Here is a 24,554-nt window from a genome sequence, read left to right as displayed (position 1 = left end):
TACTGTTACATCTGAAATGCTCTAATGAAACAACGGAGTTTTACATCTGAAAAATGTGGCCATGCAACAGCAAAGGTTGACTACTGTTACATCTAAAATGCTCTAATAAAACAGCCGAGCCTCACTACTGTTACATATGAAATTGTGAATATGCAAAAGTAAAGGTTGACTACTAGATCGTGCATATGGTCAACATTGTTGCAAAAATGGACAAACATTGATAAGCATGGACCAATAGAAAAAGAAATATTGCAACACAAGCTAAAGAACTAACCAATATTTTTAGAAAGATGTTCACGTCACACAACATTGCAACACTAGCAGACTTTAATTGCTACCAAAAGTAGATCAACATCATGCCAGGATGTTTCTAGGGTATGATGACCTAAGATCATAAGCATTCACATATTGCCACATAGCATAATAGGACTCCACTCCATATTTACAAGAATTCTAGTGTTTTAATGCACATCGTTCTCCTGACACCTCCTAAGGTACATAGCATCAACTTGATCAGGTCTCCTCAGCATCATACTTCTTCATAAAGTCATCTAGCTTAACCATATTACGTGCTGATAGAAGGAGTAGCGCAGCAGCATGCTTCCTGTACTCTAGCACCGACTACTAGGCAGAGAGATAATGAAAAAAAGAAAGGAGAGCAAAACTGAGCAAGCATATTTACAGACAAAATAGGAGTTGCAATAAGAAAATTTTTGAATGAAAACACATACTTGCTCAAGTGATGAATCCACCATCTCCTTGCCATTCCAGGCATCCATATAATCCATTGTTAGTATTTGGGAGAGGAGCTTCGAGCCATACCTTGACCCGACACAGTGGCCACCTTATCATGGTTATGACTATGTGTCGCATCCGGATCTAATAAAGGTAGGCAAGGGTAGGAGGAAGAAGTAGCGACTCAAGGGGAACATGGACGCTATGAGAGGGTACGATGAAGACATGTATGGAGGGGGGGAGACTTCAACGAGACCCGTGGCAGGAATATTTGCTCTGTTTGCAAAGAACCTGGTCACAAGGCTAACAGGCATAGAAGACAAGGGCAGTAGGTGCATATAGCATACATTTTATTATATTAATGTTAATTGTTTGCTATGCTATTTAAAACTACTATGTTAGTACATTGGAACCTTGGAGCTATGTTTATTATGATATATGTTTATTCTCTAATTTTGCATAATAGTTTATTCCTTTTACATTTACTTTGTTTTTATGCACTAATGTTCCATCATATTATAGTACTCTTAATGTTTGTTCTAACATATCCATTTCAAATTTGAACCAGGATGGGGGATCATCATCCATAGTACCCCATTCTTGAGGTGCACTACGACAAGGACCACCGAGCCAAGCATGTGTCGGAGCTTCAGGAGGACTTGGTACCTCTTAGACTATGCATGCACTAGCCACACTGCTAGGATGAGCGATACCAGCCGTACATACAGCGTGTCGGCTTCCTTGAGATCGTCTGGGTCTTCAACACTGGGCTATCGATCCTCGACCCTGCACTTCTCACTGCTACTATCGATAGGTATGATTTGATACACGTTTGTGATAGTACAAAGCATTGATTTGTCTCATTGTTTGAATTAAAAAAACTTTTTGTATTGAATTAAAAAACAACAGGTGGAGGCCAGAGACCCACACCTTCCACCTTTCGTGCGGCGAGTTGACTATCACGATGCAGGACATGAAGATGATTCTGTGTCTGCGGTTGGGGGGTCTTCTAGTGACTAGGATCCTTGATAATGATCATTGGATGGACTTGGTGGAGCAGTTTTGTGGCAGAAGACCACCCGAGGACAAGGATGCTAAGAGAGCAAAGTAAGAATTTCTACATTCCAAACATTTACCATTTTGACACCAGCACATATTCTGCAAATTATTTTGCTATTTACATGGAGGGTGTAGTACATAACTTTTATGATGCGTATTGTCTTTGTCTAGTTTAATGTTTGTTTTTGTCCCCTCAGCTCTCATGTAACATCCGGTGTCAGCTCTAATTTAATGTTTGTAAAATATTTCAGGAAAACATTCGGTGTCAGTTTGAGCTGGATAATAGAAAACTTCGGGGCACCGCTGCACCCAAATGCTCTAGAGCAGAGGATCGAGAGGTATGCTAGGGTGTGGCTATGGCACTTCTTAGGCATCTTCCTATTTCCCAACACGTCGGGTAACACCACATTCGCACTTGACTGGAGATGCTTTGTAAATTAACCTTTCTTTTTTCTTTTCCTTTGCCTTTGGTGGCTCTAGCCATTAATTCTTAGGACCGTAGAGCCACTCATTGAAACGACACTTCACAAATCCATAACGCTACAAGAGAATACATTAGTACACGCACACATATAGAGATAAACATTTAAACAGATACACTTTCTACTTACTTCGTGTTTGTTCAGACACACAAACTCAAATATATTCTCAGGGTTTATCACAGCTCGATCTCCGCATTCGCACATAGGAGGTTCCTCGAGTCGTCTAACTATGGCTAGGTGCTTCTCCTTAGCTGTCATTGGTGGGGGTTAGGGGGGGTGGACCCCATCGCTTAAAGTGCTCACGTGGATGTCTCCCTCTACACCAATCGTCAAAAAGGAGGTACATAGGGTCAAACTTGTCTGCACCGTCGATCCACTGAAAGAAAAAGCACCTCTCATGGGCCTACACAACAAGATTCCAACAAAATATTAGTAGCCTACTTACACAAATGGAGAAAAAAGATAGCGGAAATAATTACTTACATTAAAACAACTGCATGTGTAGAAGCAACGCGTCGCTGTGTCTGGATGTCTCGATTGAAACACGTCGGTCGGGAAACCACAGTCACAGTTAGGGACAGGGAGGTCAGGAGGGATGAGGCATCTTTTTTTTCGAACTACGCAGGAGAGCAGCGCGTTATTTCATTAAGGTAGAAATAAAATACACGAGTCTAAATAGACCCTACTCAAGTACAAAACACCACCAACACACACCCATTCACTTAACTAAAACAGGCGCGCCACAAACTAAATTCTTGTCGACCAGACAAAAACCACCTGCCTTATACCCCCACGGCCGGCTCCCTGACCAAGAGTTCCTGGAGCTTTCTTGCTCCAGCCCTGCACCAAAGATTGCTCTCAGTGCTGACAGCCCTAAGAACCTCCTAGATGCTTGGCGTGGCATTTTCAAACACACATGAGTTACGGTGCTTCCACACCTCCCAGGCTATCAAAATTATCAGGGAGTTGAGACCCTTCCGTTCTGCCTTGGGCACTGACGATATTGCCTTCCACCACCATTTAGAGAAACGAGATGCTGTAGGTTCTGGCGATAGAGAACTGAGACCCAAGTATTGGAAGATTCGAGCCCATAATTGACGAGTGAATACACAACCAACCAGGATATGATGAATAGTCTCCTCAGCTTGATCACACAAAGGGCAAGCCTCAGGCTGGGGCAATCCCCTCTTCGCAAGGCGATCGGCCGTCCAACACCGATTGTGGAAAACCAACCAGATAAAAATTTGCAACGAGGAGGCGCCCAGCTTTTCCAAATTCTTCTCCAAGGACCAAACCTGATGGCTCCCACAAAGAAGGCAGCATAAGCTGATTTACTTGTGTATAAACCAGATTGGGCTAGCTTCCAAGTAAATTGATCTGGAACCTGTTGCTGCAGAAAAATTCCATCCACCAAGTCCCAGAGCTGCAGGTACTCGATGAGGGCTGGTACAGTGCGAGCTCCCCTGATGTCATCTACCCATTTTCTGTTCTGGAGTGCCTGAGCAATAGTACGTCTCTTGGCTGTACGTTTGGGGACAACATTAAACAGGTTGGGGGCCAACTCAGTCAAGGTGTGACCGTTTAACCATCTATCTGTCTAGAATCGAATTTTCTCACCATTTCCTACTATGGCATCTACTGCAATATTGAAGAGGGCCTGAGCCTTGCAGGAGACTTGTACTGGTGGATCAGTTTTCTCGAGGACGACCCTGTTTTCGCCAAAACTCCTCCCGATATATTTCTTGCATCTAACAAAACGGTGCAAACTCTATCTTAGATGCAAACATGAAAACTATTTAAAAACTATACTTTGTTCAGTAAAAAATAAAATTGAGTACATCAACAGTGTGTCCATATATTTATTCACATATAAAAGTTGAGATGCAAACTCAAACAAGCAAAATTCATATAAAAATTGACCTTAGAATACATGGTAATCATAATTCTAACTAACCAATTAACCTTAACATTGGCAATCCTAATCATAATCCTTCAATCCAACGTTCTAACGAACTCATATTTTCCTTCATACCCTAATTACTCATTCAAATCCTTCGATCCACCGTAAAGGCCGAGGAGGAGCTTCATTACCTTGACAAGGCCGAGGAGGAGCTTCGGGGAAGGTAGGGAGGGGGCGGCAAGGGAGGGAAATTCGGCGGCCGGTCGTGGGGGAGCCGGGAGGCAATGGCGCGGTAGATGGCGCAGCGGTGCGGGCTGGGAGGCGCGGCGGTGGGGCTGGGCGGCATGGAGGCGGCTATTGTGCAGCGCGGAGTGAAATAGAGAGGAAGGAAAGGGACTGGGCCACGGGCCTCTATTTAGCTCTGCCGCGCCCTGACGGGTGGCACGTCACAGCCGGGCCTTGATCGGTGGCACGGCAAGGCCTGCCACGTCAGCGACCAGCAGGGCGGGACGTTGCCACGTACGCACCCTTGTCGTGCTGCCATGCATGACGTGACAGAGTTGTTTTGCCGCGCCGTGCAAACAGACGCGTCCAAAAGTGTTAGTTTTGAAAAAAAAATTAAACAGTGTCAGTTTTAAAAATAATTTAAAAAATATGTTAAAAATAAAAAAAATCTTGGTGGAGCTAGTAGTACCAAACTACCAATAATGGCTCAGCCTCTTCGCTTGAGCCAGAGCTTATCAGCTATGATACAGTATTTTTCTCTCACACCAAACCAGCATCAGCCGGATTTATCAGCTCAGAAACCAACCAACGAACAAGTAACTACACTTGTGCAAGATAGATGAATAATGATGGCCATGGCATTGGGCCCTGTTTAGTTCCACCCAGAAACACCAAATTTTTCAAGATTCTCCGTCACATCAAATCTTTGGACGCATGCATGAAGCATTAAATATAAATAAAAAATAAAATTAATTACACAGTTTAGACGAAATCCACGAGACGAATCTTTTAAGCCTAATTAGACTATGATTGGACACTAATTGCCAAATAACAATGAAAACGCTACAGTAACGTTTTGCAAAAAAATTTGGCATCCAAACTGGCCCTTGGTTATAGTGTATCTCTACCTCCCTTGCCAGAACTTTCATTTGCGCAGGCGCCAGACATGGCTGTAGCATAGGCATCTCGAGTTCTCGACACCTCTGCAACAACCAAGTAACATGAACAATTTTATCCTAGCTCTACTAAGTGTGCGAAAATCCTGCAAAGCAATTTCCTCAAACAAGTATAGTGGCTCTGCAGTAAGCATGTACTGACCATTTTGCTCTTGCTATCTAGAAGGCAGTATTTCAGAAGTAGTGGAGTGGAGACTGGCTTCGTTGGAACATGGCACAGCATCAAATACTTTTGCAGGCATCATGACAGGTAGGTTGGTTGCAAAGTGACGCAACCTCTTGCTTGACACTGTCTGGCGTCCAACACCTGGAACGTGTGACAGTCTGGTAGTCGATGGTGGCGATGGGGATGATCCGAGCAACTGCCTGGCAAGGAGTGTACTCCAAAGAAACCGTTGACAGTGCCGAGGATGTTGCCGCAGACACCAGAACGCGAGTAGCATTGTAGGAACCTGGCATCGAACACTTGGTGTGCGCCATCAGAGAAAGCTCGGGTGCTGCAACAGGGTTGGTGATGGTTGCTTCTGGTGCTAGCGTAGAGGTGGAGGAAGCCAATGAGGATGCCGTGGTCATGGTTGCCAGCTTGCCGGAGGCTGATCCAGTGAGGTCATGGTCGGTGGCAGCGTTGATCGTGGATGCGGATTTCGCCACCCGCTGCACCGTGGCCAGGCACTCACGAACCACGTCGTGTCTTCCGCTTGCTCTCCAAAGCAACCAAGAGCATAGCTAGCTGCTCGTCAGTCACCATGGCTACTACTGCTGGTGGTGGGGATTAAATGACTCTGATATAAGCGACCGGAGCATCTTACAAAGGAGGTGGTATACTAGAGGAAGAAGAAGAGGTTGAGGTGGTATACTCTTGTGAAATTTGGGAATATTTTCTGCTGCTGTACACTCTGTTGCCTTTGTAATTGATGGCGATATGTCAACAGGTTCTTAGATAGGATTACATGGATTTTTCGTGGGAACTAAACTACTCCAAAACTATCAGTTGTTCATTCTTTACTATGTACACATCTGGTTCAAGAGGCCTACAAAGAGAGCATTATACATTATTCTTAAGAAGAAGAGGTAATGATGAATCCATCCAAAGGTATGGTACCTTCTAAACCGAATTAATCGGAAATACCAAGAACTACAAACAGCAGCCACTGTGAAACATTTTTCCATTCAGACTCGTCCTATTACTTGCACCTGCATTCCTTGCTTTTTTACAACTCTTTGACAATGCACTTCTCACATTCTGCACTCTGCCCTCTCCAGACCTCAGCTAGTCAGCTGCATGTGTTGTCTGTCAGCCTAGGAAAATAATCGAAATTGCTAGTATCAGTCAGTTTGCTAGCTCTCCCTCACCGGGGTGATCCCTGCCATGCGGAGGAAGGTTCATCTCCATCCATGCTCCAGCTGCTGATGCTGTCGGTATGTTTCTAAGACTGAACAATTTCAATTGAATCCAGATAAATCCATATCATCTACTTTTTGAATCCATATCATCTACTCCTCTCAACCATTTTGCAGAGGCACCCGGGCATCGGATTTGAGTAGAAGTATTCCTCCTGCCTTGGACTTGCACCTCGCAATCTCTCATACGGACCTCCGAGTCTATTCTCATGGTGCTTCCTCACCACAATCTGGAACTCACTCCAGGACATAGAACCTTCATCCAGCTTGTCAATAAGCTCCACAAACTTCAGCCTACAAACAAAAGAAAAATGTTTCATCAGGTTCTAGAATCAAGATCTAACGTCGTCTCTGAAACGTGTAAATTTGGCGAGATTGTGGGGATTGTACTATCTTCAGGCAAATTTCTGCATTCCAAACTATATATTCTAGGGAAAAGAAAGGCCGGACCTGTCAGGGTTTATGATTTTTCTGAAGCCTTCAAATCTCCTGTGCCCTTGCACGGCCCTTGCCATGTTGCCGTCGTACGTGTACAAGAACACATCGCTCTGCAGGGCCACGATGTAGTCCACGGCGGCGAGCCTGTTCTGGTACAGTTCCAGCGGCTCCAGCTCGTCCACCGTGGCGAGGCTGTAGTGCGTGTGGATGTTGGGGTACTCGGCCTTGAGCGCGTCCAGGCTGTGCGCCCCGTAGATCTCGCCGGCCACGATGTAGATCTTGGTGTTGGAGGGGTACCCCATGGCCTTGAGGAACACGGCCGCCTCGCGGGGCGTCATGGGGCACCCGCCCTGCAGCCGCTTCTCCTCGCTGTTGATGTCCTTCTCCTTCCAGTGCCGCACCTTGAACCGCATGTCCGTCAGCTCCGCTGCCTCATGCAGCGTCAGGTTGTGGTTGCACCCGGTGAAGGCCAGCATGTCCTTCTCGTACCTGACGATTAAGTCAAATCAATGGAAGTTCATTCATTGATTGATCTGCAGCTGCGGATAATAATCTCTTCGATGAAAATTTAAAATCGCGTGATCAGCCGATCACTGAATGAACGCTGAAAGTGAAGTTTCAGCTACGTACCTCAGGTGAAGCGCGATGTAATGCTCGGACCCATTTCTCAGGCGATCAACCAGAGTGTTGCCGAGCTCTTCGATCTCCTTCCTGTACTGGAGCGCCTTGTAATTCGCGCGGCACCGAAGTTTTTGCAGAGAAGGAGTGAGGCCATTGTTCACGATCCGCGAATCCGTGTGCGTAAACCTCACCACTTTGAACTTCCTCAGGATTTTGGCAAAGTCTCTGTAGAAGGAAGCCTGGAAAACGGAGCTGACGATCCATCAGCCTATTCAGTATTCAGTTACTCTTACTCATCACACGCCTGAAATTTCTCTAAGCAATCCAGTAGAACCAACAAGTGTTGACTCGTACCCTGGACCAGGAGGTGGGTGCTCTCACGTACGGCTTCACCCTTCTGTAATCTGGTGGGAGGGAATCCACGATCACAATGTCTTCCTTCAATGACTCCTTGAAGTGATCGACGTCGAATATGTCTTTGAAATCACTATATATATATATATATATATATATATATATCATCAAAAATACTAATCGTCAGTCTGACTACTTGCAGTTTCTTCTTCAGGTCGATTCATTTCAGAGCAGCTAGATAAGAGTTACTGACCTTGGGTCAGTCCAGAATGACTGGTGATCCAGAGTAGGGATCACCAGCGATGCGTTCATGATCTTCGCCACTGCAACCATATCACTTATCTGTAAGAATAATTGTGACGGAATTAATGAGAGTTAGCTGAAAGACATTGCCATGACATTAGCACAAATGTATACGTACTCCCATTCTCATCTGGTTCAGGCCACCGTTTGCATCAACGATCAGGTAACCGACAGTTGCATTGTTTTTCCCTGAAGCAAGCATGTCCTGATTAAGAAAGTGTAGTTGAATCTGAAGCTGAAAGGAAACAAAAGCAAAAGATGGACCGGAGGAAATTACTGCGGTGATTCTTCGGCCGTTCAATGCACTGGCTGTAACCCTCACTGTCTGGTTTCATCCATATCTCAGGTATCTGTCCGTGTTCGAAAGGGAACTTCAGTACATCAATCACATCTAGTTCTTATTATAACATAAAAAGTGAAGTCAAGGTGAGCATGGCATGGAATCTGAATGAATGTCTTGCTTTTATGAATCGTGCATGTGAATTTTTGGCTGAATACGAACACTAGATAGCTTTTCTGGCGGACTCTGGCAGGGTACCAAAACTTTCCTGAACTGAAGCTTGTTGTCCCTACCAAATTAAGTCACCACTTTACAAGACGAGTATTGCAAAGCCACACCTTTGGGCCTCATTGGATTTTAATTCATCTTTCCACGATGATGTTATGTATAATATTGCAAATTCTGATTTCCCAATATTATCAGCACGCTGAATTTTTAAGGACGCCGTGATAGCGGTTTAACATGGCAAAATAACAAATTCCACAAAACTTTTAGTGGAAGGTTAGGAATAATTCTTTTCTTTAAATAAGAAATTAAATGGAGTTGGCTAAAATATCTGTTACTTATCCGCTTAACCCTTCTTTGTTTTCTTACTTGAAAGTTTGACAATTACAATGGAAAGCAACCTCGATGACACCAACCCAATGCGCTCTAAACATTTCTTTTTCAGGTCCAACTGGACCTCAATAGCTAAAAAAACGACCAGATGTGAAGAAATATAGTGATGTATCTCGCATGTAATGACGGTGAAATACAACAAAGAACACGAAAACCATTTTCGAGAAAACACAAAAGCACAGAGATAAACAGCTAACTCTGGAACTCACGTCATGTACCGCGTGTTCTTGTGGTTCCAGTGACTCAGGCTAGCAACAAATACTGGTGGAATGAATCGCTGTCCTTATCACCAATCATTTTCTCCCATATGAATACTTCATACCGCGACGAGCAGTGATCCAAAAGCTCCTCTCTTTTTCAGAGAATGGAAGAAACATCTCCCTATATCATTTCTCTCAAGCTGTCAAGCAGTTGTGCTTTCTGTTTAGAACTCACCATGTTTCACATTTCTCGCAAACATTAAACATTTTGGCACCACGTTTAAAAAACTTTTGGGCACCTCATTTTTTTCGTATTTCTGGTTTTATGCCAATTTTGACTTACTGGAAGCCTGAAGCTGATTCCAATAGCGACGAATTATGATACTCCGTACGTCCCAAAATGGGAACCATGAAACTCCGACCGTGGGGGTATGGCCTCCGGTATCCACAAGACAAGATATAGGCCGCACCATCAGAGATGGTCCAGCCCACAAGATCAAGGCGTGCACGGCGCTGCTCGGCGTGCACCGCAAGATATTGTATAGTACCAAAAAGACTATTTTCCTTGTAACCTGTCCCTCCAGAGTATATAAGGAGAGGCAGGGGTCCCCTAGCGGACAAGCTACTTGGTCGTCCAGATCAAAACAATACACCAAAGACACAGACGTAGGGTATTACGTCGATCAGACGGCCCGAACCTGTATAAATCGATGTCTCTGCGCCTTGTGTCACCATCTGGTTCCTGATTACGCGCACCTCTACCGACAAATCTACCATCGCGGGATACCCCTCAATGGACTACCGACGATATTCTGTCGACGGTTGGCGCGCCAGGTAGGGGTGTGTGTGTTGTTTCCTTGTCGAACAAGATGACTTTTTCCGCAAGCTCTTCGTCCCTTCCGTAGCCCGACCAGATCTTCACGGTCGGATCCATCTCATGGGTCATCAACGCTAACGGAGTCGGAGAGCTCCTCGAGCCGGGACAGATTGGTTCTGCGCCGACCACCCCCGCACCTGCAACTGCAGATCCGATCTCGGAGCCGATTCCGAGGTCTCCTTCAGCAACAACTCGCCGTCCGCTTCCTCGCTACCAGAGGAGGCAGATCAACAATGACGATCTGATCGAATCCATCGATCGGGTCGGACTGAAGCTCGTCGGTTGTCTCTCCATCGCCGAGTCGGCTCTGGACACTCTGGTTCAGCGCCGACCACTCTCCGATCCAGATCTATCAGAGGCTACTCGGGAAAATCTAGGGGTTACGGCCTCACCCTTCGGGTTCACCAACGCCGCCGCCGCTTACCAACACACCCTGAGGGGCAAACTCGCCGACCAGGTGGAGTGCGCCCATCTACTCGTCGACCAGGTCGCCGTCCAGCTTCCGCCAGCCGTAAACATGCTACACTTAGGCCGGAGCCCCGGGGTGCCCCTCTAGACCATCCCGAAAGAAACTCCGGACTCCAAGTCTCAGGGCTCTACGGAGACCCTCGCCGAAACCTTCTCCGAGCAACTTTTCCTTCCACCCTTCTGGGGTGGTGCGATCTTCAACGTCAGCATCGACAGCCCTCCTCGGAATGGCGAAATCGTGGAGGAGCGCGTTGCTCGGGAGAACCGGAACGTCAACTGCGCGCAGCGCCGAGAAAACGAGGCAGCCATTGCGAGGGCCGAGGCTGCTCGGAATAATCGGCTCGATTCACAAGGAAGACCGCTCCCGCTCCACTGCGACCTCGATGAAGAATTTCTCCGCGTTGACGGCCACGACGTCTTCAAGACTCCAAGCGCCAATCTGGCAGTAGCCGCCAATGAGCTCGCTCGTTTCCCTCAAATGCCCGAGCTCGCCAAGATCATCGCCATGCTTAAAGCGGCTCACTGTTAGGTCAATGAGATTCGCGAGGATCAAATACCTTCGTGCTCTACGAGCACGATTCACCGATCAACTACGCCGAGATCCAATCGCCGCCCCAGTCAAAGTCATTTCGCCGACCAGTCGCTACCTCTCTAGGGGGGAGCCAGGGGTCATCGCGCCGAACACCATCGCCAACATGACCAGGAGGTCGAACAGGACGCTCGAGTGCACCTCAGCAACCTCCGGGATATGCGACGGCGTATCGAGCAACGTTGCTTCGGTCGCCACGAAGATGAAGTGCGTCGTCGCCAGGAGTACGAGCAGGACTACGGCAACCCAGACTTAGCCCTCGAGCCTATCCCTGACCGCAACGCTGCAGACGACGGTGTCGACAACCCTGAGGGGCCTCTAGCTTTCACAAGGGCACTCCGAACACTTCGGTGGCCCCGCGGTTTTAAGATCACTGGGGTCGAGCCCTATGAAGGAAGAATGAATCCGACATAGTGGCTGCAGGCTTACGCCACTGCTGTCCGCGCCGCCAGAGGAGATACCAGCGGCATGGCGAATTATCTCCCTGTCATGCTCACGCCACCCGCCATGAGCTGGTTTACCAGCCTTGCGCCACACTCCATCGGATCCTAGGAAGAGCTGAAGAAAGTCTTCACTGACAACTATATGGCCACGTGTACTCGACCCGGCACCAAGCATGATCTCAGCTGTATCAACCAAAAGCCATCCGAGCTCCTCCGTAGCTACATCCGACGTTTCTCCGAGATGATGAACTCTATTCCCAACATCACGAAAGCTGAGGTCATCACCGCCTTTATCCAAGGACTCCACCATCGCGAGCTTCGCTCCAAATTCAACCGCAAGCCGCCCACTGGCATCGGCGAAATGATAACTACGACCAATCAGTATGCCGACACTGAGGAAGACGAGGTGCGCTTCAATGAGAATGCAGGCACTCATCGCCCGTCTCACCACTACGACGACCGCCCCGACGACCGGCACCACAGCGACTGCCGCCTCGACGACCGCAGCTACCATCGCGACAGCGGCCGTGATCGGATAGGAGGACCCAAGCCTGGCCAAAATCACCACCGTCAGTCAACCTCATGCCAAGCACAACTACGATGAACAATATCAAAAGATCCTCGATGGCCCGTGCCCTCTTCATAAGAACGCCAAACACAAGATGAAGGACTGCATTAGTTTGGCTAAGGAGTTCCAGGACAAGAGGCTTAACGACGACGCCAACGATGGAGCTGGAGGTCGCCGACCACCTAGAGGCAACAACAATGCCTTTTAGGACCATGATAAGGTGGTCGCCACCATCTTCGGGGGCCTCACCTCCACTGAGAGCAGAAGAGAGCGGAAGCTCATAGCATGGCGGGTGCTCTCCGTCACTACGAAAGACGCCACCACTAACCCCATCTATCGCCCATGGTTCGAGGTCCCCATCACCTTCAGCAGGGCCGACGAGTGGGCGGATATTTCCTACACAGGGCGTTTTCCCCTCGTCCTCGATGCAACCATACAGAAGGTGCTCTTCAGAAAAGTGCTCGTTGACGGTGGGAGCGCTCTGAATCTCCTCTTCGCCAGAGCCCTAAAAGAGCTGGGTCTCAGTTTGTCAGATCTCACACCTTCCGACTCCACCTTTTGGAGTGTGGTGCCAGGCAGGGCCTCCAAACCGCCTAGAGAGATTACCCTACCAGTTCAGTTCGGCACGGCAAGCAACTACCATGTCGAACATATCAACTTCTACGTCGCTGACTTTGACACCGCCTACCACGCCATACTTGGTCGGCCAGCTCTGGCCAAGTTCATGGTTGTGCCGCACTACGCCTATCTGGTGCTGAAGATGCCTTCGCCTGCTGGAGTCTTGGCTCTGTGAGCCAACCTCACCATCGCCTACGCTTGTGAGACAGAGAGTCTCACCCTCGCCGAAGCTACCGACCTCTCCATTCATATGGCTAGCGTGGTCACCAAAGCTAAGTCGGTGCCTACCAAAGACATGGAGATCCCAGAGCTGGAGCCTACCCATGCCTCTGGTAAGTCAAAGGAAGTCAAGGAGGTCGGCCTCGGCCTCGACGATCCCTCCAAGACTGTGAAGATTGGGGCTCACCTTGATCCCAAATAGGAAAGCGCGCTCATCTCCTTTCTATGTGCCAACGCCGATGTGTTTGCTTGGAGACCTACAGACATGCCGGGGGTACCATGGGAGAAGACCGAGCACTCCTTGAATGTCTCGCCGACCACCAAACTGACCAAGCAGAAACTCCGCCAATTTGCGCTAGACAAGAAGGAGGCTATTAGGGTAGAAATAAAATGGCTCTTAGCTACCGGATTCATAAAAGAAGTGTATCATCCAGATTGGTTAGCAAACCCTATTCTTGTTTGAAAAAAGAATAAAGAATGGAGAATGTGTGTTGATTATACTGATCTTAACAAACACTGCCCTAAAGACCCCTTCGGGTTGCCTCGGATAGACGAGGTTGTAGACTCCGCTAGCTACGAATTCCTCTCCTTCCTTGACTGTTACTCCGGCTATCACCAGATTTCCCTGAAGGAAGAAGATCAGATCAAGACATCATTCATCACGCCCTTCGGTGCTTACTGCTACACAACCATGTCCTTTGGACTCAAGAACACCGGAGCAACCTATCAAAGGGCTATCTAGACGTGCCTTGACCAACAGATTGGCCACAACATCGAAGCCTACATCGATGATGTGGTCGTCAAGACCAAAGCCACCGACAATCTTATCGCTGACCTTGAGGAAACTTTCACCAACTTGAACAAGTACCGATGGAAGTTGAACCCTTCAAAGTGCATCTTTGGAGTTCCATCCGGTATACTGCTGGGCTACATTGTCAGTGCTCGAGGCATCGAACCTAACCCTGATAAGGTCTCTGCCATCACCAATATGAAACGGCCGACATGTGTCAAGGATATATAGAAGCTTACAGGCTGCATGGCCGCCTTAAGCCGCTTCATATCACACCTCAGCGAAAAAGGGCTGCCTTTCTTCAAGCTCCTCAAGGCCTCTAAACGCTTCTCTTGGTCAGAGGAAGCAGACATAGCTTTCGAGCAACTCAAGTTATTTTTAACAAAGCCTCCGATCATGACAGCTCCACGACCAGATGAAACTCTGCTGATCTACATCGCCGCCACTTCCCGCGTCGTCAGCACAGCTATTGTCGTCGAACATGAGGAAGCCGGGCACGCCTACAAGGTGCAACGTCCGGTGTACTTTATAAGCGAGGTACTTAATGAGCCCAAAACTCGTTATCCTCAGGTACAAAAGCTATTATATGCAATCCTGATTACGTCGCGCAAGCTCCGACACTACTTCGACTACTACAAGATCGCCGTGGTCACTGAGTTCCCCCTGGGGGACATTCTTTGCAACAAGGAGGCTAACGGCCGCATCATCAAGTGGGCTATTGAGCTCGGTACTTACTCCATCGAATTTAGAAGCAGGCCTACCATCAAGTCATAGGCGCTCGCTGATTTCATCGCTAAGTGGACAGAGATTCAAGAACCTATCACTGTCCCTTGCCCCGAGCATTGGGTGATGTACTTCAACGGCGCTCTTAACATCAACGGTGCTGGAGCGGGCATTCTATTCATTACGCCGAGCAAGGATAAGCTCCGATACGTTCTCTGGATACACTTTTCGTCCTCTAACAACGTCGCTGAATATGAAGCATGTCTTCACGGACTCTGTATAGCCATTGAGCTCGGCGTCAAACGCCTCATGGTGTACGGGGATTCTACGCTGGTTATTAACCAGCTTAACAAAGACTGGTCTGCTCCAACGAGAAGATGTACGCATGTTGCACCGAAATCAGGAAGCTTGAAGGAAAATTCTACGGCATCAAGTACCATCATGTGGTACGCGACCAAAATCAACTCGCCGATCACTTATCCAAGTTGGGCTCTTCTCGCGCCGCGATCCCGCTGGGGGTCTTCGTTCAGGATCTCCTGGTGCCATCCATCAAAGAAGATAAGGAAGTTCAGGAAGTTCCCCCCACCGAGAAACTGGTGCTTACAGTAGCTTCGTCGGCCGCCAATTGGAGGGAGCAATTCATCAAGTACCTCACCAGCGCCGAGGTACCCGCCGACAAGACTGAAACCAAATGCCTAATTCGTCGAAGCAAGCATTACGTGCTGGTGGACGACAACTTGATGAGGAAAAGTGCCAAGGAAGGAATATTGCAGAAATGCATCACCCAAGAGGAGGGAGTAAAGCTACTTCTGCGGCAACCACGTGGCCTCAAGAACACTAGTCGACAAGGCTTTCCGAGCTGGTTTTTATTGGCCCACAGCCGTCACTGATGCAGAAGACCTCGTTCGACATTGTGAAGGATGCCAATTCTTCGCTAAGCAAATACACATGCCGGCGTAAGAGCTACAAACCATCCCAGCTTCCTGGCCCTTCGCATGCTGGGGGCTGGACATGATCGGGCCCTTCAAACCAGCACCAGGTGGTTTCCGGTACATATATGTCGCCATCAACAAGTTCTCCAAGTGGATTGAATATAAACTGCTTGTCTTGGCTACTGCGAAGAAAGCAGTCGAGCTCTTCGAAGATATCATCCATAGATTTAGCCTCCCAAATAGCATCATCACCGACCTCAAAACTACATTTACTGGTCATCACTTCTAGGACTTCTACGAAGACCATTGCATCTCCATTAAATATGTCTCCATTGCCCATCCAAGAGCCAACGGCCAAGTCAAACGGGCGAACGGCATGATCCTTGATGCCCTCAAAAAATGACTATATCAGAAAGAAGAAAAGCACCCGGCCAGATGGCTCAAGGAGCTTCCAGCTGTAGTCTGGGGACTGCATACTCAAGCTAGTCACAGCACTGGCGTGACTCCATACTTCTTGGTCTACAGCTCAGAAGCCATACTACCAGCGGACATTGCCTTCCGAGCACCTAGGGTGGAAAAGTATGATGAAGAGCAGGCCGTAGCTGTTCGGTCAGAGGACGTCGATAGGGCCGAGAAAGAACGCCTAATCACCTGCATCCGCACAGCTAAATATCTGGAAGGCTTGCAGAAGTACTACAACTAAAACGTCAAAGGTCGTTCATTTGCTGTCAGTGATCTCGTTCTCCGTAGAAAACAAAAAACTGAAGGGATGCACAAGCTCTCTTCCCCTTGGGAAGGGCCTTATGTCGTCAGAGAGGTTACCCGACCAGGGTCTTATCGCCTTAGTGACTTAGAAGGAGTCGATGTTCCCAACTCGTGGCACATCGAACACCTTATATATTTCTATCCTTGAAACGCTCTAGATATATACTCTCCACTTTTATATTGAATAAAGTTTTGGTCTCCATAACTTGTCTCCATTTTGTCTCTATTGTGGTTTAATATCAAATCACGGTCACCGAGCTCTATGCTACTTCATAACGAACTCCAATATGTAATCGCCATAACTGCACCAACCACGTTCCTCCAAATCTCCGGCGATATCGCCGAACCGTTTTCTCCAAAATCGTCGAAAGATTTCTCCAAAATCGCCGAACACGTTTTCTCCAAAATTGCCGAACCCATTTTCTCCAAAATCACCGAAAGATTTCTCCAAAATCGCTGAACACGTTTCCTCCAAAATCGCCGAACCCGTTTTCTCCAAAATCACCGAAAGATTTCTCCAAAATCGCCGAACACGTTTTCTCCAAAATCGGCGAACACGATTTCTCCAAAATCGCCGAGCACGTCTCCTCTAAATCACCAATGAATTTCGCCACATTTTTTCTCCAAATCGCTGAACACTTTTCTCCAAACCTCCAAGATATTTCGCTGATCGGTGAGCAACATAATTTCTTTTCTGTTCTCTTCGGAGAAGACCCAGTCTCTGATCTCTCCCTATACATGCTATGGGCTCCACGCTCTGCGATATGGATGGTCGGCTAGGGTTCCTTGGTCACGCCTGTTTGTCCTACATGTCTATGGGCTCCACGTTCGATATTATGGACTATGGGTTAGCCAAGGCCGAGAGTTCAGCATAGAATGCATTGCTCGGACGTCGTTTATATTACCTGTATCTCCAAGTTATCTTGATAACCGACGTGCAGCACACGTCCCGTTCTTTTCTCTATGGAGAAGACCTAGTTTTTTATTTCTCCCTATGCGTGCTACGGGCTCCGTGCCTTGCGTCATGGGCGGACAACTACAGTTCCTTGGTCATGTTTGTTCCTCTTACGCGTGCACGGGCTCCGCGCTCGACACCATAGACTACGGGCTAGCCGAGGCCATATGGGTCAATAGCGAGCCAACTGCTCGGACTCTACTTACATTACGTGGTTAAACCTACGAAGATTTTTTTCGCCGAAGTACAATCTAACCGCATACACATGCACCTTATAATATTTAAGTGTTTTTTACGCCTTCGCGTGTTTTCACTACACTATCCAGAAATTACAGGTGATATCCGCCAGGCGGATCATTGTGCCTCGCCATCGCCGTCCATTTTGCCGAACAAGTCTATATCGCTTGCCAACTTCTTCGCTGCTTCCTCCACCTCATCCTCGAGCTCCTAGGTCTCCGCTTCGTTTAGTCCTTCTACGAACCCGCCCCCTATCGCCTGAAGGTCAGTGGCTGGATAGTGGGACCGAACCACAGCAAGGGTGTGGGTAGCGGCGGTAATAACGACATCATGGTTGAAGCCCTTGAAGCTCTCCCACGCCGTCTTGCACCTTTCGATGATGATGTCCGGGCGCAGCGGCCTGCCGTCGGGCTGAGAAGCCACTTCTAGTTCAACGTAGTCGAGCACTGGTTTGATTTCGGCAACCACGGTGTCAAACTTGTCCCTTTGGGTCCGGGCATCCTGCTCTAGCACATCAAATTGTGCCTTGACCCTCTAACGGTAATCTGCAAGCATTACAAAGTTCCATCATGCGAGGAAGTTACTTCAGTGGTAACTCCTACCAGGGAATACTCGCCGTTTAGCTCCTCGGCTAGCTTGCTAGCTCGCCCTGTCTCCTTCACCTTCTCCTCTTGGAGTTGCTCGAGGGCCTGGCGCAGCTGGCCGAGCTCTACATCTTATTCTACAAGTACAACAGTCAGCACCAAAAGTAAGCGTATTCAACTCTATAGAGCACTTTCATCGATCACATGTACCTTTCTTCTGTTCGGAGATTTTCTGCAGCTGTTCCAAATGCTCGACAGCATCCTTCAGTTGTGTGGAGGCAGTGTCCAGCTGCTCGGACTTGCTTTGTAGTTGTTCTTTTGCAATCGTCAGCTGTTCAGATAGGACTCCCTTTTGGTGCTCCAAGTCCCGCACATTGGATTCAGCAAGGTCTCGCTCACGCGCGGGCCCTATGAGTGTGTTTCTCTGAGAGTTTTATCGCCTCTTTGAGTTTTTGATTCTCCTCAGTGAGAGGCTCCATCCTCTTTATTAACTGATGCCGCTGCTCGGTAGTCCGATTTATTCCCTGAAATTCACAAGGATAATAATGGTATTCGATCTCCAACGTCAACAACGAATGATCCGGATTCAATACTAACCTCGATTTGTTTTACTACTCTAGCGAGGGTGGATTTTAGCCTCCTTATCTCCTTGGGGGTGTCCTCTTCTTCCACAACCACCACCTCCTCACCGTGCCTATGGAGGATTCAGACGGATTGGGTTTGGGGGTTCAGCGTGAACGATCTCCTCCACCTCGTCCTCTTCTTCTGTAGCAGCGGGAGAAACTGTCGGGGGGCTCTATGGCTGAACAAAGGGCCTGACCACGCCCCATGACGCCTCTGGGGGAGCCTTTAGCTCGGAGGGGGCCATCGGTTCGGTCGACCCAGACTCTGGTGTTTCGCTGGCTCCGGCAGCAACCACCATCGCTTCAGGTATTGTCGCTGACTCGTTCCCTGCCAGCGTCGACCTCTCGCCATGTCCAAGTCCTCCCACAGCAGTGGTTAAATCTTCCGCTAGCTGTCGAGCACTCGGGGACCCCGGCATGGGAGCTAACGGCGTTACCTCTGCTCTGGAATCAGCCCGAGGTTGCTCGGATAGGTCTGGGTCCTCCGTTTGCCTTGCACTTCATCAGATCATTTGGTCAAGCGACAAAACAGCTAAGACAAGACAGCATAGTAACTCCAACACGAGAATACTAACCTGACGATGCAATTTTTTGAATCAACGATGCCTGCCCGAGCCCCTAGGCGCTGCTGTGGGGTTGACCTCCTTATCCTGGGGTAAAGGTCTCGCCTCCTCCATAGTCGACCTTTGCTCCATCTGCTGCTCGGGGACTCTCGTTGCCTGCCCAGCGGGAGCCTCTGTCGCCTAATGCTCGGGGACTTCTTTGCTTCCCCTTGGTTGCTCCTCCATGTGTCTACTGCTTGGAGGTGCTTGGGTGCTCGAAGGAGGAGCAACTGGATCTTCGTCGTCATCAGACCACTCGAGCACCATGGTCCTTCGTGGTCGAGTGGTCTGGTCGCCACCAAGCGAGATGCCACCCAGTTTGCGGGGAGCGGCAGCTGCCATTTTTTCTTCTTTTGGGTCGGCTCGTCTGCCGCTGCCCTCTTTCCCCGTACTTTCTCCGTCACCAGGGGAAAAGTCTCTATCCGAACAGAGTCAGCGCCTCCGGATTCTGATGAGGTGCTAACCGCATCTTCTTCAGAACGAGCTGATCGTCGGACATCTACTCCCCTCACCCAATCAACCCTCAGAACACCGGAGAAGTACACCGCTCTCTCCTGTGAATGGATCTTTGCATAAGTAAATCAGTTCATAGCTGGTCGATGTTTCATGATTAAAAGTCTTGGGAATACAAATCAAGATGATTACCTCCGAGGGTGGATATGAGCAATTGAAGGCTCTCGTTTGCTTTGGCCAGACGAATGAAATGTTGGAAGCGAATAGCTCTACGGCCCGCCCCATGACATCCTTCTTCATCAGACGTTCCGGCCTATCCCGGGTCCCATCGTCATCACCTCTGTGGTCAAAACCTGGGTGGGCCCTCTCCTTGCAGGGCTGGACGCGGCGCACTATGAAGCTTGCTGCCACCAGTTCGCCTCTAATTTCCACGCCTCTAATTAGGTCGAGGAGCTCCGTCACTTGTTCCATTTTAGCATTGTTCGGTTTCTCTGACCAGCTCCTGGTTCTCCGAGATTTGGTGGACGTCGCAGCGGATTGCAGGGTGGCTCTGTTTCATGTAGAACCATTTGGAATTTCACCCTTTCAGAGAAGTGCTCAGCGGTACGTTGATATACTCGTTGGCCATTCCATCCCAGAGCTGCAAGTAGACGCCACCGACCACCTTAGAGCCACCGCCGCCTTTCTTCTTCAACCAGAATAGGTGTCTGAAGAGGTTGAAATGCGGCAGAACCCCCAGAAATGACTCGTAGAAATGGATAAAGATTGAGATGTGCAATATGGTATTTGGGTGGAGATTGCACAAACTGACCACCCAAAACTCCATCAAATCTCTAAGGAATGGATGAACAGGAAATCCCAACCCACGCTAAAAATAATCTTCAAAGACTACAACTTCATCTGTGTTAGGCATTGGGAAGGGCTCACCAAGGGCTAGCCGCCATCCGACGGTTACGCGGTCAGGGAGAACGCTGACTTCCACCAGTCTGTTCAACTCCGCTTCTCCCGTACGCGACGCCACCCACTCTTCGTCATGCCGTGCTTCGGTTCCCGCTTTCTTTGGGCTCGTCTTCTTCGATTTGGTGTTTCCCTTCTTCGGCGCCATCCCTCGGAATCGATTAGGGTTTGGTAGCGGAGGTTACTGTGGATGCGAATCTAGAAATGTGAGAGCTTTGGAGAAAGACGAAGTGACAAAGGTGGGAGCCCAGGTGGCGGCGGCGTAGTTATAAAGCATTTTCCCCGCCTTTTCGCAGTCGAGGGTTTTTGGGAAACCATTCCCGCGATTTGCTCCTCTCCGAATCCTTCGTAACAGCAAGGTGGGCCGTAACGTGGGCTCTTGTGCAACCACAGCCCGCGTCACCCATTTATCGCCGCTATCAGTTGCTACTCGCCGAATAATCGCTGACTTCTCCGCCATTTATTGAGGCTCAGTAACCGACACTGTACAGCCATTACCCCGGTTTTTTCTTCACAGTTTGATTCCTCCGATATCTCTATTTGCAGCTCGGGGACTGGCTGCCTGCTCGGCTAGTCTTTGATTGTTTTTTTATTTTTGACCCTGGCACCACGTGACTGCGTCACCTACTGTCAGGCTCGGAGACTAAGTGGCCACACTTCACCTTGTGGTGAATGTGCTTTGTCTCTTTTTGGGCCACGCCCGGGGACTGACTGCCTGCTCGGCTGGTTTTATACTATTCTTCTACTTTCTGACCCTGACACCACATGACTACATCATCTACTATCAGGCTCGGAGACTAAGTGGACACACTTCACCTAGCAGTGAATGTGCGAGATTTTTTCTCGAAGACTACATGCCTATAGAAGAAGATTGACTCCTACTACTGTGGTCGGACTCTATGTGGGCACACTTGATCCACTGCGAAGAAATTTTTGATTCTGAACTTGAGCTCCTTACACCCTTATGGCAAGCTGTACTCGGGTCACACTGCTCGGCGACAGGTCACGCTGCTCGACGACGGTTCACACTGCACGACGACAGGTCACACTGCTCGGCAACTCATCATGGTGGTTGGACCATGAGTCTGACTGCTCGACTTTATTCGCACCTGCTTGGACGAGCTCAAGACGGCGTTGCACAACGGGTACAAGGCGCTCGGGGACTAGCTGTGGGGTGTACGACCCAGATACCCACGACAGACCACGTGGGCTGCGCCCCTAGGGGTGGTCCAACCCACAAGACGAAGCCTTGCGAGGCACGACTCTGCTCGGCGCCCTCCGCAAGACATCGGGAAGATATCCTGAAGATACTACGAGATCTGTTAGGATATGTATGATCCTGAGATTCCTGTAATCAGTTATTACTTTCCGATTATCTCTTAGATCTAACCGACTTGTAACTCTGCTTCCCGGACTATATAAAGCGGACAGGGAACCATTTAAACTCACACAATATCATACGATAGCTAATACAAACCAAACTAAAAGAGTAGGGTATTACGTTATACTGACGACCTGAACCTGTCTAACTCATGTGTGTCTGTTACCTTGTTTTCTTCTTCGAAGGACTGCCGACGACGTTCCGTCGACGGCGCCGGACCAACGAATCAAAGTCCGAATTTGATTATTTTCGGTGCACAAATGGAGCATGTAATGCATCAATTAATGGCCAGAGTACGTGCACGAGTGGTTATTGCCCAAAGAGAAAACGGGTGCGCGCGTACTAAGTTGACATGGCTTGATGCATGATCGCTGTAATAAAACAAGTCGGCGGGCGGCGAGCGAGCGATCAACGGCACAGCGAGGGTAAGGTGCGCACGTACTCACCGGCGGCTCAGGCGAGCGGCGCGCAAGGGCCGTCAAGTTCTCCTCCGTCCACTCCATGACGTCGGCGTCGGCGGCCACCTCCACCCTGTGCAAGAGCCTCCCGCCGCCGCCGTCGGCGCCATCGCCGCCCGTGGCCGCGCGTCGTCCGCCGCCGCCCAGGTGCGAGCCCAGGAACCCGATGACCGCGACGAGGCCGAGGAGGCAGAGCACGACGCCCCTCATCCAGGCCGTCCGGGGCGGCGCCGCGCCTGCTGCCGCGACGGCCCACGCCGCTCGCTTCCTCCGCGCCAACAGCAGCGCCCTCGTCCCGCTGCTGCAGGGCGTGGCGGCGGCGGCGGCGCCGTGCCCGTGGAGGCCGCCGCACTCGGCGTCGTCGTGCGCGCAGGCGTGGTGGAGGAAGTGGTGGTCGGCGCCGGCGGTGCCGCGGCAGGAGCAGGAGCAGGAAGAGTCGTCGTCGCGCTCGATGTCGTTGTGCTGGCGCCTGCGGTGCGGGCCGGGGCTGGTGGTGGTGGTGGACGAGGACGAGCAGGTGGTGGTTGCCGTGGACGTCGTCGTCGCGGCCGCGGCCATGGAACCGTGTGCGTCCCGGGCTCGCTTAACCGCGCGCCCGTCGCTAGGCGCGTCAGGCTAAGAATAGCAACCCCGCGGCGGGAGACTAGAGGAAGGCAAGGTTAGTGAGTGAAGGGGAGAAAAGGCCGGGAAATAGCAACTGAAACCGGTGGTGGTTTGGTTCGCGATCGCACTGCCCTGCCCGCTCGGTCTCTGTCTCGGCACAGTCTGCCTGCCCTTGGCAACCGCCGCGCCCGCGCGCGAGCGAGGAGGTGTCTGCACTCCGAAGTCGCCCGAGGGCCGAGGCCCAGCCCCGCCCCGCCCGCGGCGAGGCTGTGCGATCGCGTCGGATCGTCGAAGCGTGCGCCACGGTCTGCCAGGGAAAGCGCTGGCAGGGCAGGCAGCGCTCGCCTCGTCAGGATTCAGGAACGTAGCGACCGCGCAAGGTGGGGGTCAGATCCGTCGGTTGTTTTTAGGCCTGCGCGGACAGTGCGGTGCTCCGTATGCGAGTCGGCGTCGGCGTCGGCGTGAGTTCGTAACTGCCTCGCCGCACGGCGCGTACGTTCTGGCTTCCATCATGTCATACGTGCAGCACCTTTACGTACGGAAAAAGCGACTCCCGAGTGTGGAGATCGAACTCCTATTGTGTTTGTCCGAAACACAAAAACGAACTGTGGAAAGTTTCCATGTGACCTGTATCCGTTTATGCTTGTGTGAACTTACACTGTCTCGGGTCGGTCCCTTTCGCCGTCGCGATCGCAGTGCTGGGCAGTTATTACCAAGACTGGGGGGATGCTCGTGCTTCACTCGAGATCCGCCCCGACCGGGTGGAAACAGAAAAGGGTTAGGCGCACCACGTGGTTTCGGAAGCACACAATTAGAAGGGTTGGGCCGGTTGGCAACTTGGCATGGTCAGCCTCGTTTGTTCTGCCCCGTATCGTGTATGACGAAGGATCGATGAGACTACAGGAAAGACTGAGGGAGTTATGCTTATGCCCATGGTTTCGTCAGATAAAACCACGAGGGGTGCAACAAATCCGGTGCTGAACCTGAACCTGAACATGGCCTCTCTGAAATGTTTCGCAAAAGTTTATATGTATCAATCATCCTCACGCACGGAATAATAAACTCTTTAGTGCACGAGCTTCAATTAATCCGCGGCATGGACACGTAACACGTACGTACGATCGCCATGGGCCACGC

General features: G+C 49.8%; 1 protein-coding gene across 1 annotated transcript; it reads right to left on the bottom strand.

Annotated features, from left to right (window-relative positions):
- Positions 1-6,770: 6,770 nt before the first annotated feature.
- LOC136513017 (O-fucosyltransferase 19-like) lies at positions 6,771-23,702 on the bottom strand. The gene is made up of 8 exons (XM_066507017.1): positions 22,803-23,702; positions 8,752-8,824; positions 8,593-8,663; positions 8,425-8,513; positions 8,172-8,304; positions 7,827-8,056; positions 7,209-7,685; positions 6,771-7,052 (listed from the first exon to the last, which is right to left on the bottom strand). The coding sequence occupies exons 1-8, from the start codon at positions 23,370-23,372 to the stop codon at positions 6,848-6,850; spliced, it is 1,848 nt and encodes a 615-aa protein (XP_066363114.1). The 5' UTR covers positions 23,373-23,702; the 3' UTR covers positions 6,771-6,847.
- Between the last annotated feature and the right edge of the window lie 852 nt (positions 23,703-24,554).

This window comes from Miscanthus floridulus, chromosome 16 (assembly GCF_019320115.1).
Source record: "Miscanthus floridulus cultivar M001 chromosome 16, ASM1932011v1, whole genome shotgun sequence".
In the NCBI taxonomy this organism is placed as follows: domain Eukaryota; kingdom Viridiplantae; phylum Streptophyta; class Magnoliopsida; order Poales; family Poaceae; genus Miscanthus; species Miscanthus floridulus.
The sequence above is the reverse complement of the archived record's forward strand: the minus strand, read 5'-3'. Positions and strand labels throughout refer to the sequence as shown.

Excerpts from the sequence above, each read along its gene's own strand:
- LOC136513017 (XM_066507017.1), bottom strand. The coding sequence starts at position 23,372 with ATGGCCGCGGCCGCGACGACGACGTCCACGGCAACCACCACCTGCTCG. Across the intron at positions 8,305-8,424 it reads TCATTCTGGACTGACCCAAG|TGATTTCAAAGACATATTCG; the intron begins GTCAGTAACTCT and ends ATATATATATAG. Across the intron at positions 7,053-7,208 it reads AAAATCATAAACCCTGACAG|GCTGAAGTTTGTGGAGCTTA; the intron begins GTCCGGCCTTTC and ends TTTTGTTTGTAG.